The following is an 18,748-nucleotide window of genomic DNA, read 5'->3' on the forward strand; positions in this document are numbered from 1 at the left end:
CACACTACTGAGCTGTAAAAAGAAGAGAGGCGAAAAGCAAAGGAGAAAAGGAAAGATATAAGCATCTGAATGCAGAGTTCCAAAGAACAGCAAGAAGAGATAAGAAAACCTTCTTCAGCGATCAATGCAAAGAAATAGAGGAAAAGAACAGAATGGGAAAGACTAGAGATCTCTTTAAGAAAATTAGAGATACCAAGGGAACGTTTCATGCAAAGATGGGCTCGATAAAGGACAGAAATGGTATGGACATAACAGAAGCAGAAGATATTAAGAACAGATGGCAAGAATACACGGAAGAACTGTACAAAAAAACATCTTCAAGACCCAGATAATCATGATGATGTGATCACTCATCTAGAGCCAGACATCTTGGAAAGTGAAGTCAATGGGGCTTAGAAAGCATCACTACAAACAAAGCTAGCGGAGGTGATGGAATTCCAGTTGAGCTGTTTCAAATCCTGAAAGATGATGCTGTGAAAGTGCTGCACTCAATATGCCAGCAAATTTGGAAAACTCAGCAGTGGCCACAGGACTGGAAAAGATCAGTTTTCATTCCAATTCCAAAGAAAGGCAATGCCAAAGAATGCTCAAACTACTGCACAATTGCACTCATCTCACATGCTAGTAAAGTAACGCTCAAAATTCTCCAAGCCAGGCTTCAGCAATACGTGAACTGTTAACTTCCTGATGTTCAAGCTGGTTTTAGAAAAGGCAGAGGAATGAGAGATCAAATTGCCAACATCTGCTGGATCATGGAAAAAGCAAGAGAGTTCCAGAAAAACATCTATTTCTATTTTATTGTCTATGCCAAAGCCTTTGACTGTGTGGATCACAATCAACTGTGGAAAATTCTGAAAGAGATGGGAATACCAGACCATCTAACCTGCCTCTTGAGAAATCTGTATGCAGGTCAGGAAGCAACAGTTAGAACTGGACATGAAACAACAGACTGGTTCCAAATAGGAAAAGGAGTACGTCAAGGCTGTATATTGTCACCCTGCTTATTTAACTTCTATGCAGAGTACATCATGAGAAACGCTGGACTGGAAGAAGCACAAGCTGGAATCAAGATTGCTGGGAGAAATATCAATCACCTCAGATATGCAGATGACACCACCCTTATGGCAGAAAGTGAAGAGGAACTAAAAAGCCTCTTGATGAAAGTGAAAGAGGAGAGCGAAAAAGTTGGCTTAAAGCTCAACATTCAGAAAACGAATATCATGGCATTTGGTCCCATCACTTCATGGGAAATAGATGGGGAAACAGTGGAAACAGTGTCAGACTTTATATTTTTGGGCTCCAAAATCACTGCAGATGGTGACTGCAGCCATGAAATTAAAAGACGCTTTCTCCTTGGAAGGAAAGTTATGACCAACCTAGATAGTATATTCAAAAGTAGAGACATTACTTTGCCGACAAAGGTCCATCTAGTCAAGGCTATGGTTTTTCCTGTGGTCATGTATGGATGTGAGAGTTGGACTGTGAAGAAGGCTGATCGCCGAAGAATTGATCCTTTCGAACTGTGGTGTTGGAGAAGACTCTTGAGAGTCCCTTGGACTGCAAGGAGATCCAACCAGTCCATTCTGAAGGAGATCAACCCTGGGATTTCTTTGGAAGGAAAGATGCTAAAGCTGAAGCTCCAGTACTTTGGCCACCTCATGCGAAGAGTTGACTCATTGGAAAAGACTCTGATGCTGGGAGGGATTGGGGGCAGGAGGAGAAGGGGACGACAGAGGATGAGATGGCTGGATGGCATCACGGACTCGATGGACGTGAGTCTGAGTGAACTCCGGGAGCTGGTGATGGACAGGGAGGCCTGGCGTGCTGCGATTCATGGGGTCGCAAAGAGTTGGACACGACTGAGCGACTGAACTGAACTGAACTGAACTGAACTGTTGTACTCTATCACATCTGCCCCTCTTCCCATTCGATATTTGCAAAAGTTGACTTAAAAAAATCTAAATATAGGACTTTGCTTTCCCTGTCAATTTGATTCTATTAACTTCAGTTCCGCATTCTACATTACTCAAGGTCACTTAATTCATTCTGAATCTTGAGCTTGCTGTCTTCTGAATGTGCTTTTGCTCCAAGCTATGTGTCACCTAGAACTCTGATGAGTATATCTGATTTGTCTTCACATAGTCATGTGAAGCACTGGTATGGAAAGTCATGGAGTCAAGGGCAGAGCCCTGTATCACATTACTGCACCTCGCCCTGGATGGATTTTTGGTGGACATCCATAGGGTCTACTATTTCAACATTCTGGAACTCTACCAATTGTGCTATAATCTGGACTGTACATCTCCATTTCCTCCTCAAGAACACCAGGAAGACTTTTCAAGTACCTCAATGAAATACTAAGAAAGTGTTGTTAGGTGTTATTATCCCCAGTTAGGGGCTCCCCAGGTGGCACTAGTGGTAAAGAACCCACTTGCCAATGCAGGAGATGTAAGAGACTTGGGTTTGATCCCTGGGTCAGGAAGATCCCCTGGAGGAGGTCACGGCAACCCGTTCCAGTATTGTTGCCAAGAGAATCCCATGGACAAAGGAGCCTGGTGGCCTATATAGTCCATGGGGTTGCAAGGAATTGGACACGAATGAAGTGACTTAGCATGCACACACCCCCATTTTAGAGCTGGAAAACTGAGACACAGGGAGGTTAAATGACCTGGTATCATTCATTCAGTATAGGCGTGGGAGGGGCACCAAGGTTTCCTGCCTAGTCTGGGACTGTCCACACTCACCATGAACTGATCTCTAAGCAGTGGGAGTAGGATGATCATGATTATGATCGTTGAATATTTATTGAGTCCTCCCTATGTCCAAGTACGAATACTTTACAGACATTATCTTTCCAATGTATAGATAAAGAAACAAACTCAGGGAGTCAAATAACATTTATAATGAATTCATATAGCTAAAAAATGCCGGAAATGGACTCAAGCTAGTCTATCTGATTCCAAAGTTCCTGTTTTTAACAGTTTCACTAAAATGGTGTGAGTTCTTTTGGTGGAATTATTCTAACATGTAATCAGAATTTCAGAGGTTGAAGAAATCTTAGAGGTAAGACTCCACTAACAAATATCCTTCAAAATTTAGTGTCAGGCCAAACAGATTCTCTTGGAGAACTGCTGTTTAACTACGTAACTTATCCAGTTTCTCTCTTTTTTAATTTTTTAAAAATATTTTATTCCTATTTATTTATTTGGCTACACTAGGTCTTGGTTGCGGCATGCATGATCTTCAATCTTCATTACAGCACAGGGGATCTTTAGCTGTAGCACATGGGATCTAGTTCCCTGACCAGGAATTGAACCTAGATCCCTGCATTGCAAGCATGAAGCCTTAGCTACTGGACCACCAGGGAAGCCCCACTCAGTTTCTCTTTTTGTCCTTAGCTTCCTTTCTATTCCTGTTCAGAGCACTGATTTCCAATTTTAATTTAGCCAACCATATTGTATACATATGTTCATACATTTTAGTTTCTGCCATCTCTCCTTTGCATCTATTTTAACAGGCTTACATCTCTACCACTTTTGTTTGAATTCAAACAGCTTCCTTGCTAATTACCACATCTCACTTTCCAATTCTCCTCCCACTAGACTGCCATAGTAATCTGTGCAAAATACAAATCTCCTGCATAGGAACATCAAGGGCCTGCTATGTCCTGTTGAGTCCTAACTCCTTAGAGCATTCTATACTTGGCCCTAGCTTCTCTTTCTAGGCCCTTTCTAGCTCATCTTTTCATTCATTTAAGCTTTAGACACACTGGTTGACTCACTGCTCCCTGACCCTGACCTACCTTTTCATGCTTCTGCCTCTACCTGTGTTATTTCTTTTTGCAGTGTCTTTCCCCTCAGCATCCCCCTGATGAGAGTTTACCATCCTTCAGGGCTGCTATAGACTGATTGTTTATGTCCTGCTGCACCCCATCACCCAACACCACCAAATTTATATACTGAAACCTAACCCCCAATACGTTAGTATTAGGAGGCGGGGCTTTTGGAAGGTGATTAGGTCATGAGAATGGAGCATTCATGAATGGGATTAGTCCCCTATAAAAGAGAACCCAGAGAGTTTCCATCTACTTCTGCCATGTGAGGACACAGATAGAAGTCCTCCACAGAACCCAGTCATGCTAGCGAGGGCCCTTTTTTTTAGTGGCTTTCCATTATCCCCCAGGTAAGAACAGTAGTTTCCGTATCTCTCTCACCTTAATATTTTACACAATTCTACTGTTATTCTTATATTGTCTTATGGTTATTTCTTTACAGTTTTGTTTGTACCCATAGGCTAAGAGCTCTGCTATGTGGGATCATCTTATTCATCTTTATACTCTCTGTACCTGTTAATGAAATGCCTGGAAAATAATGTCTTTTTTTCTTTTTTAAGCAAGCAACTAATCAATAAAAAATTAAGAGATGTGATTTGTTCAAGATCCTCAAACTAAGTGCTGAACAGCTGAGGCCTAGAACTTCTGTCTTCCAGTTTCCAAGCTCCTATTCTGGTGTTCTTTGCTGTCATTCCTGAACACAGTTCTAACTACCAGAAGTTAAATACACCTAGGAAGTTCATTAAAATATAGATTATGGGTCCCTTATCCCAGGAATTTTATTTCCATAAGTTTGTTGTAGATTTGGGAATTCATATTTTTAACAGGTTTCCCAGGTTTGCAAATACCAAATCTCATGTTATACCATGCTGTCATTTCCTAATAGAAAGTAATACATATTTGTCTTCAATATGCTGGTTTTCACTAGGTATTCATTGCATATGTGTTAAGCTGATAATTTCAGGCATTTTGAAATGTCTGAATCCAAATTCACCATGAATTGAAGAGGAAGAATATAAACAATACATAATAAAAACAAAAATCTTTATAAACTTCAGGAGAGAACTGTAAATGATGACACACAAATCAAATAGCAGAGGAACTTTAAAGTGCTTGCTTTTTTCTTATTTGTTTTGCTCTATATATCTTTGACTATCTAAAATACTTGCATTTAATTCTTACTATCATCTAGGTCTAGCCACATTATTCTAGGATTCCTGGAGAGAAACTCTAGTATTTTTCGGATGTGTATTTGTAGTCAAAGCTGAGGTCAGCTTTTGATTAAAACAAAATCTTGAGTAATAATAACAAGAGAAAAACTTCATTTTAGATGAAGATATATCTAAAAACACTAATTTAAGAATTAGGGAAAACTACTAAGTTAATGACTATATTAACTGTAAATACTTTTATAACTGGAATCATTATCTCCTAATATATAAAGTAGCCATAAAGTAGAGTCTATTTAAGACTCAGGTTTAAAAAGCAATGGTATTAATAAAATAGGCAAACACACATACTTATTGAATTTAAATGGTGTAATCTAAAAGGTAATAAAAGTTCTCAAGATTAAAAAGTGTTTTGTTTTAAAAATAATTTCAATGGTTTAAAACTTAGTGATATTTATTATTTAAAAACTGAAAATGCTAACACTTTGATTTTGATTAATCTACTAAAATTTAATTTTACTTTTCTGAATCAGGCTTCTTTCCTTCCTCCAATCCATCTTATTCTTGGACATGAGCCAGTCCCCAGACAGACATTAATATCATTCATTTATTAAAATTCATTTCATGATACCTGAAATAAACCACTGGAAGTTTTATTTAACTGGAAATTTTAAAATTTATACTTTATTTCTGAAATAATATATTTGGTAAGGGTATGAATATATGACTCAAAGAAGTGAATGATCAAAAACCAGTCTATTACTTTATTATCCTTTTATTACTCCTATCTAATCCAGTCAAATGCCTACCTAAGGCAGTCTCTCCTTTTTATAAATTGCACTATGCAACTTACTTTGCCACAACAGCATTTATGTGAGTCCTCACAAGTCCCAGATATTGGTCAATCTGTGCCTACAAAGAGAAGAAATCATGAGCACATCCATAGTTCACAAGGTCAAAACTTAACATGAATGTTTGACATCACATAGAACTTACCTGGTGCTTAACATACACTACAGGTAGAGTAAACATTGAAACCACAGCTGGGATGAAAAACAAATATAGTATTAAAATTGAGAGTTATAAGTAGGAACAATCTCATAGATACATTTTTATATAGTTATGTGATATAATGCTTCCCTGGTGGCTCAGAGGTTAAAGCGTCTGCCTGCAATGCAGGAGACCTGGGTTCGATCCCTGGGTTGGGAAGATCCCCTGGAGAAGGAAATGGCAACCCACTCCAGTATTCTTGCCTGCAGAATCCCATGGACAGAGGAGCCTGGTGGGTTACAGTCCACGGGGTTGCAAAGAGTCGGACACGACTGAGCAACTTCACTTTCACTTTATGTGATATAATGACATTATTTGCAGTAGCCAGCAAGAAGCTAGAAGCTAAAAGACTGCAGGGCTAGTTCATAAGGAAAACCAAAAAATGCTGAGACCTTCACAAATATTAAGTCATTAATTCTGGAAAGAGAGAATGACCTCCTAAGATAAAAATCATCTTCTATACATAACACCATTGAAGCAGATATATATTTGAAGCCAGTTAAAACCAATTATGGTTGAAGAAAAAGAAAAAACTTTAAGAAATTCATTTTTACTGTGTAATATATTGATATATTGTGCTCTTTAATTGAACTGTGATGGTCAGGGAAATGCTCTGCACTCAGAAAATCTGGAATTTGTTGCTAGGAACCCATCTAAGCAAGCTCACAGCCTAGGGAGATGCTCACACAGAGTATGTGAAGGGAGACAGAACATGCTTGTCTGCCCTTACCCATGAGCAGCAGGGTCAGGCCATTGAAGAGAGCGCCAACGTAAGTCAGGAGCCACATCAGGACTGCAAACTAACAAACGAAATGATGATCAGAGCTTCTAAACCCATTATGACAGAAAAGAGTCTCATTTCATTGATTTGTTTAGATTAAAATTTGAGGCAAAGGACATCATGGTTTCAATAGGAAGTATAAGAGCATTTAAAGCTTGCCACAGAATTACTGAAAGAGGATCCAGTCTTTACTTGTCTTAGAACCCTGTGGATCTCCTTGTAAGATTTGAGGGACTCAGTGAAATAATAAACTAGGGCAGGGGTCAGCAAACTGGCCTTGACCTGTTTTCGTATAGGCCCACAAGTTAAGAATGAATTTTGCATGGTCGAATAAAGTGAAAACAAAAATAACATTTTGTATAACGTGAAAATGATACGAAATTCAGTGTTCAGTATTCATAAACAATGTTAGCACACAGCCACAGTTATTCATTTATGTATTGTCTTCGGCTGCTCTTCTGCTATAGTGACAAAGTTGAGTAGCTACAACAAAGACTGTAGCCCACAAAGCCTAAAATATTTACCACGTGGCCCTTTATATATAGATAAGGTTTGCTGATCCCTATTCTAGCCCACAGTTTTCACATTACAAATTTAAGTAGACACATTACCTTAAAACCGCTAAGGTTAAGTAATTTTAATCTCCCTGCTCTCTTTTTTTAGTCATTATTTGCCAAGATGTTATTCCAGTAAAGCACCTTGAGCGTTAAGGACTCATCACTCGCCTTCCTTCTGCTCTTTCTTCCTCATTAAGGAGCAGCCCATGATACAGATCCCTCCCGCTGCTCTGAGAGAATGGAGAACTGACAGAATCCTTGCCTGGGCTCCCACCCCTCTGCTCATGGCCCTGTTGAGCCATGACTGATTGACTTTGGCTTTCCCTATAAGCCATGTGGTGGTCCTAGCAGTTTGTTCCAAGAAGCCCAGTGAGTTCAATGATGGAACCAGGAATAACACCCAGGTGACCCTCCTCTACACTTCAGAGGCTCATTCTCACAGCCCACAGGTCTTATTATTAGCAGAGTACAGTGTTTCTTTCTAAGAAAAAGCATGTGTATTTTTCACATTCCCTAAACTAGATGTTTATTTTTAAAATAATTGTAGGAAATTGAGGAATTGAAAATGGGAACAAGAATCAGCCTGGGGTACTGTAAGTAGTACAAAACCAGAAGCTATGTAACCTGGGTTTGATCTCAGCTCTGTCAGTGACTCACTGGGCAACCTCAGGCAAGTGTCTTAACCTCTTTGAACCAGTTTCAGCATCTGTAAAATGATGACATTAAACTGGATGAGCTCCATGGTACTGTACAGCTGGACATTCCCTAAAATATAATTAGCACTTTTTTAATTCTCCATCATGTGGAAGTTTATAACATTATGTGTACCTTTAGGGAAAACAAAAATCAAGACTGTCAAATGAAATGGCTTAAGCACTCATACTTTTAAGGAATCCACCAGGTCCTGGACAAGGAAGAGCCTCCTCAGTTCTTTGAGTGTGTTGTTCACGTAGAATTGCAGGCAGTCTGTGTACTTCTGAATCTGCTCCTGAGACAGGGTGATCTCGAGCTCCAAGTAGGCCCTGTCAACAGAGCATCCCCACAGAGAACTCCATCAGAGGGAATCTTGAAACAGCTAAGTTTCCCTTCTCCAACCCTGAGGACCACATTCAGGTCATCCTGAAGGATTTACGCCAGTCAGAAGGCTGCAGGGCACCATACCCACACCCACAGTTAGTACACTGGGGAACATAGGAATCACGGCACTCAGTGGGGCAATGTGGCTGTTTCTGTCTCTCGTAGGCAACACGATAGTGTGAGCTGATAATTCAGAGGCTAGGAGCAGAGAAAAGTCAGTCCCAAATCAGTTCACTTGCTGAATTCTCGGTATATCTGGCTCACTGGGCAACTATGAAAAGTTCTTATTTCTTCTCGGCTGCATGAAGATGAACTGTCTTTTTAAATAATTGAGAGATCTCAAAATCTTAGCTGCCAATTATTACTTCTCATCAGATCTCTAAGATTTCATATTTAGATTCTGGAAAGTACTTTTAGGTTTTATTCTAGAGAGCTCTGAGAACACAAGTGACCTGGGACATATTAAAATGCTCACTGGTTCTAGTAAGAGTGGTATTTTTAGTAACTGCATTTTCCATTTGTTCAAAGGGTTAATTTGAACTCTTGGGTAGATAAACCAGGCTCTACAAATCTATAAGAATCGATTGATCCTCCTGCTTTGACCATACCCACCATGCTCCCCACCCGCTACCCCACCCCTGGCCACCAACAAGACCTGTCCTCTCTTCCTTCCTTCTCTCTGCCACGTTGTCTACTTCTAGAATTCTAATAGGGCTCACCTAACTGAGGATTGAGAATTTTTATGTTTGGCTTTTTAGAAAAATAATCAGAAAAGCGGATTTGTCTAGCTGATATGTTTTGATTCAAAATGTACTCTGAGTTAGATATTCCTTTTATTGATAGAAACAATGAAGCCAAAGGTTTTAAATGTGTCTCCTAATGGAAGATAAAGTAGTTAAGCTAATAACAGTTTGACTCTTGGTCCCACAACTGGGTAGTTACAGAAGAAATAAGCCAAGTGAGAGGTAAATCCCCAGTGTAACTTGACAGTCCTGGATCCAAGAAGGTGGGAGAAGCCAACCTCTCTTGTATGGCTAAGCGTAGAGGCTGGAGCAGGACAGGACTCTAAAGGTGTGGATACTGGTCACAGGCGAGGGTCACTGAAGTAGGCATAGTATTCACCCTGGTAAGATGATGCTCCACTTCTCTATTTTTCCCACCTTTGGGAAGGCAACCAAGTTATAGCTCAGAGACCCACTAACTCTGCATTAGAAGAAGGCCAAACACATCCCAAGGGTGAGGATGATCAGACTGTAACTGTGTTTGACAACGAGCACAGGAACCCGAGGCTAGAAAGTGACATGTGAAACACGGCATTTTGCCTTTTGTCGACAAGGCCCTGGCATCTTTTCCTTCTTTTAAGAGCCTGGTGCCCCGAGACCTTGATTCAGCTGGCTGATGAGGCTGAGCCAGGGAGGATTCAGAGGCATCCCCAGGGAATCACTGAGGTTGGCTCAGAAGCCATTATGCAACAGTATCTATAGGTCTCATCCAGGATGCAGAAATATCCCTCGCTTATAGGAGGTGCAGGGCCTGCAGCAGGTGATGGTATGACTCTGACGGTCAGTGCTAAAATGCCCAGGGCTTACAAGCTAGAATCTCGAGTAAACTGGGGTGGAGTTGGGGAGCATGCAGCTGGCAGTGCTATCTCCCTCTGCCACATTTCATATAGCCTCTTAATACACTGCCTTAAAGAAATCCTCCTGCTCAGTGCTCATTCGAGTCAGATTTCCCCTGTACTAAAATACAGAAGCGGGTATATAATACTATTCAATTGTGAGTACATAATACTATACAGATTCTGAGGAATGAACCTTACATCCCACAGAACTTGGCCCTTTGACATTAAACTTCCGAAAAGAGCACAGAAATAAAAATCCAAACACCTTGGTCCTGGTTCTGTGCTATTTACTTTAAGCAAGTCACTTTATTTCTTAGAACCTCTGTTTTTTCCATCTGTGAAAAGGGATTATAATGTTCTGCCTTCATCACAGAGTTGGGAAAATAATTGTTGAAACACTTTAAATCATAAAACACTGTCTGCATGTAAGTGAATTATGATTACTATGAAAAGTAATTAAATACAAAATAATATCAAATATAAATTAAATGTTTTCACATTTCATAAATTCGCCCACAAGGATTTGTATTATATACATTATAGAAATGTATATTAAAGATAATATTTAACATTTAATTAGAAGTGATTAAAGTTTTAAAAAGCTCAATAAAGCAGTAAGCATTAGACTAGGGATGAGTCTGCTTTAGAAATTTAACAGAAATATTTGATATTAAAAGACAGTGTTAAAGGAGACTCTAAGAGGTCTGTTAAAGGTCAAAAGAAGCAGGACCCAAAGTGCACAGGCGGTGAAATAGAGGCCGAGGAAAGAGCCACGTGAGAGGTGGGGCAAGGGCTGGTCGGGTTGGGCACTCACTTGAAAGGGTGACCCTCGTCGGTTTTCTGCACAGCTTGTAAAACAGACTTGTAGATGCGGAAACTGATGGTGGCTGAGAGCGCAGCGAGGGCCAGGTAGGCCACGACGCTCACAACGCTGAACTGCGTCAGGGAGAAGAGCAGCAGCAGGAAGCTCCCAAACACTATCCCCGTCTGCTTGATGTCCCTCCAGTACAGCAGGTCAATAGCTGTGGGAGGAGACACGCACATTCACACAGAGCACCCAACATCGGCAGCGCCTTCAGGGAGCTGCCCGGCTCGTTCCACAGAGCCGCGGTCGCTACAGGTTCTCCCCAGCTCTTGGATTCCTAAACACAGGTGAGCACACAGAGCACCACTCCTAGGGCACTTCCCATCCTCCTGTTTGGCTTTGGAAGCATCTTTCCATCCCTGAGGTCAATTAGTAAATTCACAGATAAGAAAAGGCTGTTGCACCTCCAGTGACAGTATCTCCATGAGCAAATCTCAGTGGGTTGCAACTGTGGGTATCAGTTATGTGCCTTTGGAACAAGACTGAAAATTCAGAGCACTCTGAAGTATCTGTTCTCTTTCTTTGGATGGCATTGATGGCATGCATCTTGATGCCCTGCTTACAACTCAGTGTCTCAATAGTGGCCCGGAGATGAGCACGTCAGTCATAGACACGTCCCTGCTGCTGAGCAGGGGCACTAAGAACGAAAACAAATGTGGAGCCTCAGAAGCCTGTCAGCTGGTCTGGGAGACTGCAGGCAATGCCAAAGGCTTCTGAATAGAGATATGGTCTACCACTAAAATGAGTAAAACTAAACATTAGTAGTTAGTAGCTATCTCAAAAATCCCTGGAGCTGACATTTGGGTCAAACGGTTTTGTTTCATATGATTTGTTCACTTACATTCTTGTGACTTAAAAACCTGGAATATAAATTTTAAAATCTACATTGTACCTATCATTCAGTTATTTCTCTCTTTCAACTTAGAAACAAAAAATTAATTCAAAAGAATAAAGCCATGGTGCTTCAAATATGACGCAAAATGGAAATATTTTGAATATTTCAGTCACTAGACTATGAAAAAAGCATAGAAGACTTGCTCAAGAATGTATGCAAATTTGTCCTCCAATTAGGCAAGTAACATACGGTTTCTTTTTTGGGGGAGATACAATTGACATAACATTGTGTGAGTTTAAGGTGTACAACATGCTGATTGGATATATTTATATATTGCAGTATAGCAACTGAAGGCAGGAGGAGAAGGGGGCAACAGAGGATGAGATGGTTGGATGGCATCATTGACTCAATGAACATGAGTTTGAGCAAACTCTGAGAGATAGTGAAGGATAGGGAAGCCTGGCACGCCACAGTCCACGAGGTAGCAAAGAGTCACTGAGCAACTGAACAACAACGACACAGCATCAGTTAACACCTCTATCACATCACATAGTTGTTTCTTTTCTTCTGGTAAGAACATGTAAGACCCAGCATCTTTGAAGTATGTAATGCAGTATTGTTGACTATATTTACTTTGCTGTGCCTTAGATCCATCAGACTCCTGTATCTACTAGTTGCAGGTTTATACCCTTTGGTCAACATCTCCCTAATTCCCCTTCCCCCTAACTCCAGTAACCACCATTCTATTCTGTTCCTATGAATGCAGCTTCTCCAGATTCCGCGTGTAAGTGGGATCCTACAGTGTTTGTCTTTGTGTGACTTATCTCCTTTAGCATAAGGCCCTCAAGATCTCTCCATGTTGTCACACACACACAGAAATGGTTTTTATAGAATATTACACAAATTCTCAGAAAAAGAAAATAAGACATGAAATTCCCATCTTACAACCAAATGAAAGTGGCCATTGCTTACACTACCAGCTTCATTTGCAGCGTAAGTGGAGGCACCAGGTCTAAGGCACTAGTCATCAGCTCAGTGGAAAACGAAGGTGACTAGATTGAAGGAAGCAGGGAACTGCTCGCATCATACTCTGGTACATAGCTAGCTGAGAGACAGTACTGGAAAGGTCACACAGCCTAGTGACAACCCCACACTGTGGAGAGGATACAAGGAAAGCTGCAAAGTATCAACCCGTGCACCAGACTAACTCAGGCTGGATGGAGAGCACATCAGATCCAGGGCTTAAAGTGGGAGGGGGGATCTTTTATAACAGACTGAGGACACTCCAGCAGTCTGAAGCTGGAGAGAGAATTTACTTCTGAACTGATCTGTCACTCACCCCTATCTATCCCCCACTCACCACTGCTTGGTCTACCAATGACATTAACTCACAAAGATTACAATAGTCAGCCATTTTGTTAGGGAAAAAATATGTTCCCTTCCTCCTAGAACACTTCTGCAGTGTAGGAAGGAGAGAAGATCACAAACATGTTTTGGGGTGAAACAAAGATTATTTCCCCCTCTATTTTGAGTGGTGCTGGCTCTACAGATCATTTTCTTGGACAAAGTGAAAGCACTGCTGCTCCAAAGTCTCTCTCTTTCCCCAGCCCCAATCCGCAGCCCCAGTCACATTGACACTGACATTTCACTATTAGAAATTCATTTATTTGGAGTAATCCTTTTAATCTTCAAAGTATTTGTTGTCTTTTTTTTTTAATGCAAAGATCTAGAAGGGGATATGTCATTAACAAAAAAATCTGAATGAGTTCACTAAATGATTTTCATTTCAGAACAGCTGTTGAGAACAGAACACCGAAATAATAATCCTTTTTGGGCAGAGAAGAAGGATCTTTTTGAAGCTATGACACAAGAAACCTCTGTACCCCTAAGGGTAGATGACAAAAATGGGAGAAGAAGGAAATCTCCAAAGAAGCCCAGCTCCCCCTGTTTGAGTGGCTGAGATAAGCCTAGGAGTCTAAGTCTAGCCCCCAGGGAGCTAGGAGCTCCTATTGTTTACATGCTAAGTTCTGGAAAGGCGAAGGAGACCAAAAAGGAGACTAACACATCACCATTACCAGTAATGTTACTGCTTCCACGTTTGTTCATTTATTCAGTATTTATTAAGCAAGAACTAAGTGCCATGCTTTGTGCTAGGTGCAGGGGTATCAAAATAAATAAACTGTTCTAAAAAAGAAAACTTACATGTAAATAAATAAATGGTAATCTTCTGTTTTACGATGCCCACCGATTTCCATGACAGACAGATTTAGAGGCAAACACATTATAAGACAGCATGATCTGTGCTATGTCAGCACACAGTGCTAGGGGTGGTAGGCTCACCACCTGAGATGATGTAAAGGGACACTGGGGACCCTGCAGGTAGTTTTTGGGCAAAGAGGAGATAGAATTTGCTTTTTCAAGTGAATTTACACTTAATGACTTGCATAACACCTGCTAAAAACGATGGTGGCCTCTAGAAAAGCCTTCCAATTCTCTGGACCCCTGTTCAAACAGCCTGAGAATGGCAGGCACCAGGTAGGGATGTACTAGAAGCAGCCGTGGCAGAGAACACTAACTGTTAACTAAGTAACTGGGCTTCCCAGGTGGTGCTACGGATAAAGAATCCGCGGTCCAGTGCAGGAGACATAAGAGACCCGGTTCGATCCCTGAGTGGGGAAGATCCCCTGGAGGAACAAATGGCAACCCATTTCAGTATTCTTGCTTGGAGAATCCCATGGACAGAGGAGCCCAGCAGGCTACAGTCCATAGGGTCGCAGAGTCGGACACTACTGAAGTGACTTAGCATGAAGTAACATTAGTTTGGTGTAGGGTAATTACACAACAGGTCCTTCAACCAACTTTTAAAATTGCTGGAGGTTTCTAACTGGGAGGTTAACAAAAGTTTCTCTTAAAACATCTGTGGGAAGTTGATTCTGGGTACTTTGTGACATGATTCTCTATTTACACAGATTCTGAAATATTCAAAGCACTTTCACATATTACTTCATTTAAACCTCATGATAAACTCCATTAAACAGGCGTATAACAGGTGAGGGAACTGAAGAAACTCATATACTGACTAGCTGGGGCTTCCCTGGTGTCTCAGCAGTAGAGTCTGCCTGCTGGTGCAGGAGACTCAGGTTCAGTCCCTGAGTGGGGAAGATCTCCTGGGGAAGGAAATAGCAACCCACACCAGTATTCTTGCCTGGACAGAGGGACCTGGCAGATTACAGTCCACTGAGTCACGAAGAATAGGACTCGACTTAGAACTAAACAGCAACAACATACTAACTAGTTAATAGGAGAAGCAAGATCAAACCCTAAGTTCGATGTGTTTCTCAGAACAGTTGCCTCTATTCTGTTATGTGGTTGGAAGTCAACTGTCCCCCAAAGTATGCTAAATTAATTTGAGACCACTTGATTATATTTAAATCTGCTTCCAGAACTAGATATTTATAGTGATTTTTCTCTTTAAGGGAAATAAAGTCATTGTCAACAGTACACAGTTACTGGCCATCTGTTATTTAGTAAGCACAGGCATGAAGAGATCATAACATTCTGTTCCTGCTTTTAAGGAACTTAAGATCTAGCTGGGAAGACTGAATGTTTTTTAAAAATGCTGCATCAGTGCCAATATATCCTGTGATGTCAGCAGTGGCAAAAGCCGAGTTCAAGAAAGGGACAGTATTGGGATTGATGAAAGAGGATGGGGGATAGTTTGGGAATGTGGTGAACAGTTTGTTAAGGAGATGGGGTGAATAAAGGGAAATATTATGAAGGATTAGTTGACAGGAATGGTGACTGACTAGCTGTGGGAGAAAGGAGGCAGAACTAATTAAGGGGGAAAGCAACATTTCAAAGCTGGGTGATAGAATGATTAGTATCAGTGACAAAAATAGGAAATCTTAGGGGAAACTGGTTTGGCAAAAAGCTGACACTTGTTTTTATATCTCCAGGTTCCACTGTGATGACATCAAGCAGGGCATTTTGACACAGCCTGGGGCAGAGATGGGACAGGGATCACAAATGAGATGATGCTGACAATTACACACAACACGGTAATTTTTTAGAGGCTTGGAAATAAAATGATTTCTTTTTATAGGTTTGTCACAGTAGCCCTGAGCTAAAATGGACATTAATATCCATGTGATATTCAGATGGATATGCAGAGCAGACAAGTGGAAGTGCTGCGCTGACATTTAGATAAGAAAGAAGAAAGAAAGTGAAGTTGCTCAGTTGTGTCCGACTCTTTGCGACTCCATGGACTGTAGTCTGCCAGGCTCCTCCGTCCATGGGATTTTCCAGGCAAGAGTACTGGAGTGGGGTGCCATTTTCTTCTCCAGGGGACCTCCCTGACCCAGTGCTCGAACCTGGGTCTCCTGCGTTGTAAGCAGATGCTTTGCCGTCTGAGCCCCCAGGGAAGTCCTTCTTAGATAAGAAGGCTGAATATTCACATTTGGATGTATTCTGAGTGGAAATGATGACTCAAGCCATGAGAGTAGAGGAAACCTCCAAGAGAGCAGAGACTAAGGGGTACAATAGAGGATGACCTATACTTCATTCTTTACTCAAAGGATTGAATAAAGCTCTAAAAGAAGTCCTGTCTAGGGTGCTCAGGGCTGGTGCACTGGGACAACCTTGAGGGATGGGATGGGGAGGGGAGGTGGGAGGGGGGTTCAGGATGGGGGACACATGTGCACACATGGCTGATTCATGTCAATGTATGGCAAGAACCACTACAATATTGTAATTAGCCTCCACTTAAAATAAAAAAAAAAAAAGAAGAAGTCCTGTCTAGGTATTAGAAAGGGTCCCTCAAGAGTGTTGGTTATGGCAGTCAAGAAGAAGGAAACTTCCAGAAGAAAGGGGTAGGCTACAGTGTGGGATGTTATAGATGCAATGAAGGAAATGAGAAAGGACCCCTGGTTTTAGAGACTACGAAGTCACCCATAACAGGCACAGAGTGAGGATGGAAGCTCTGTCACAAAGGGTTGAGTCAGTGGAGGGAAGTTCAAAGTAGTAAAGAAGATGGTAAAGAGAATGGTAGTTCAGGAAGCAGCAATAAGCAAATTGCAAGGTTAAGTAAACTTGGGAATGTTAGCGGAAAGGGGAGAGATGAGATCCTGGAATGAGGAGATATTTGTTTGAGCAAAGTGAAAGAAAAGGCAGGGAAAGGATGGGCTCTGTCACAGCATTTTCTTCTCAAAGAAGGAAGAAGCATGAAAGGCTGGATAAAGATGGAGGAACATTTTGTTGAAGGATGGGCGTGGCTACAGATATACTGAGGAGGAAAGAGAACATCATCAAGTGGCTCAAGGTAGATTTACTCAACTCTTCTCTGGAAAATGAGTCCTGAGGTCCTCTTGAGACTGAGGAGGATAGAAGCAGGGCTTAAAGAGATTGGGAGAGGCCCAGACCTGCACTGTTCAATACAGCAGTGATGAGCCATAGTAGTTACTGAATACTTGAAATGTGGCTAGTCTCAATTAAAATACATTGCAAGTGTAAAGTACATGTCAGATTTCAGACAGTATAAAAAAAGACATAAAAATATCTCATTAATCATTTTTATAGTGATCTTCTGTTGTCGAAAAGTTTATCCTCTAGGTATGCCGGATTAAATACAGTGTATTATCAAAATTGATTTTTCCTGTTCCTTTTTGCTTTTTAATGTGACTACTAGAAAAATTTTAATAACATGTGTGGCTCACATTATATTTCTATCGGACAGAACTGACCTAGAAAAATACAGTAAGGACTCAAAAACAAATTAATAAAGAACTTCCAGGAAGTAAGAGGGTTTGGTTAGAGTAAAGGATCTCTGTGGATCCAGTCAACAGGGTCACAGGCTGAGCACTCTGATCTGTGGATGATGGGGCTGGACCAGATTTGTGAGCTGGCACAGGGGCATGGCGGGAGGAGTCAAAGATCCAAGGGAAATGAAATGAACAAGACAGGAAGACAAATGATCCAAGACAGAAGTGAAATGAACCACCTTGGGCTCAGGCTGGGAATGACAAGCAGTGAAGATCTTTGGGAACTTATGGGCTGGGAGAGCAACAAGGGCTGTGTGTGTCGGGAAAGCCAGCAAACAGCCTGAAGTTCTGAGGATTCAGTGGGAAGGGTAGGAAGTGATGAAGTGTGATCACAGAAGAGAATTTTTGTGTTCCAAAGTTGCTGTATAAATGCCAACTTTTCACATTTTAATTTTGCTTAGAGTTATGCAAACTTGTGTAGGAAGCTTTATAGTACCTGGTCCAGAAAAATCAGTATTTGAATAAAGTTTCCTTAGAGTCCAAGTAAGAAAAAAAAAGCATCTCTGTAATTGCAGCAAATGATCACACGTAGCCTTTGGATACCGTAATAAATAGCTTGTCTCTTCCTTCAATATCCTCCTAATACAGGAAGGCTAGGTGAGAGTTTAAATAGCTAAGTGTACATTCACTAAGACAGGTAAATTATTGTACTGCTTTGCCAATTATAAAAATCACTTTGCTAAATACCAAGGAGCAATGAAACGAAATGGGAGATCAGAGCCTTCTATCAATCTAATAAACAGACAGGGCTCAGTGAATTCATCTTGGTCCCCAAACCACAGGTGGGAGCTCACACTGCAGCCTGCCTGAAGCTGACTTAGAACTAATTCAGTCAGGGGTGGACTGGAGGATTTGAAGAATCCTAATCTCAAATGCTGAAATCAGTGCTACCTTCATTTCCATAATCTGGGCAAGAAAAGAACAATAAAACAGAAGTGAGCCAAGGTGTGAATTAATAGCTAAATGGAAATAAAATTCAATGTCAAATTTCTAGGGAGAAAGCCTTTTTGCAGCAGTCCTAAGTTTTTTGGATTGGCACCTTATTTTAAATGTAAAATATTTAAATGTAAAATTAAATGATCTAATAGTGATGCCAGTATTCAGAAAGCATATTAAAAATGTATGAACTGAAAAGACAGTGGTGC

General features: G+C 40.9%; 1 protein-coding gene across 1 annotated transcript in view; it reads right to left on the reverse strand.

The window, feature by feature from the left end:
• RTN1 (reticulon 1) overlaps positions 1-18,748 on the reverse strand; it is a 251,596-nt gene that overhangs the window by 7,920 nt on the left and 224,928 nt on the right. The window contains exons 4-8 of the mRNA XM_052647374.1: positions 10,902-11,109; positions 8,273-8,411; positions 6,782-6,851; positions 5,998-6,044; positions 5,855-5,913 (exon numbers count right to left, since the gene is read on the reverse strand). Of these exons, the coding sequence (XP_052503334.1) occupies positions 5,855-5,913; positions 5,998-6,044; positions 6,782-6,851; positions 8,273-8,411; positions 10,902-11,109 (523 nt within the window). The remainder of the gene's footprint in view (positions 1-5,854; positions 5,914-5,997; positions 6,045-6,781; positions 6,852-8,272; positions 8,412-10,901; positions 11,110-18,748) is intronic.

The sequence above is a fragment of the Budorcas taxicolor genome, chromosome 10, assembly GCF_023091745.1.
Source record: "Budorcas taxicolor isolate Tak-1 chromosome 10, Takin1.1, whole genome shotgun sequence".
NCBI classification, from domain to species: Eukaryota; Metazoa; Chordata; class Mammalia; order Artiodactyla; family Bovidae; genus Budorcas; species Budorcas taxicolor.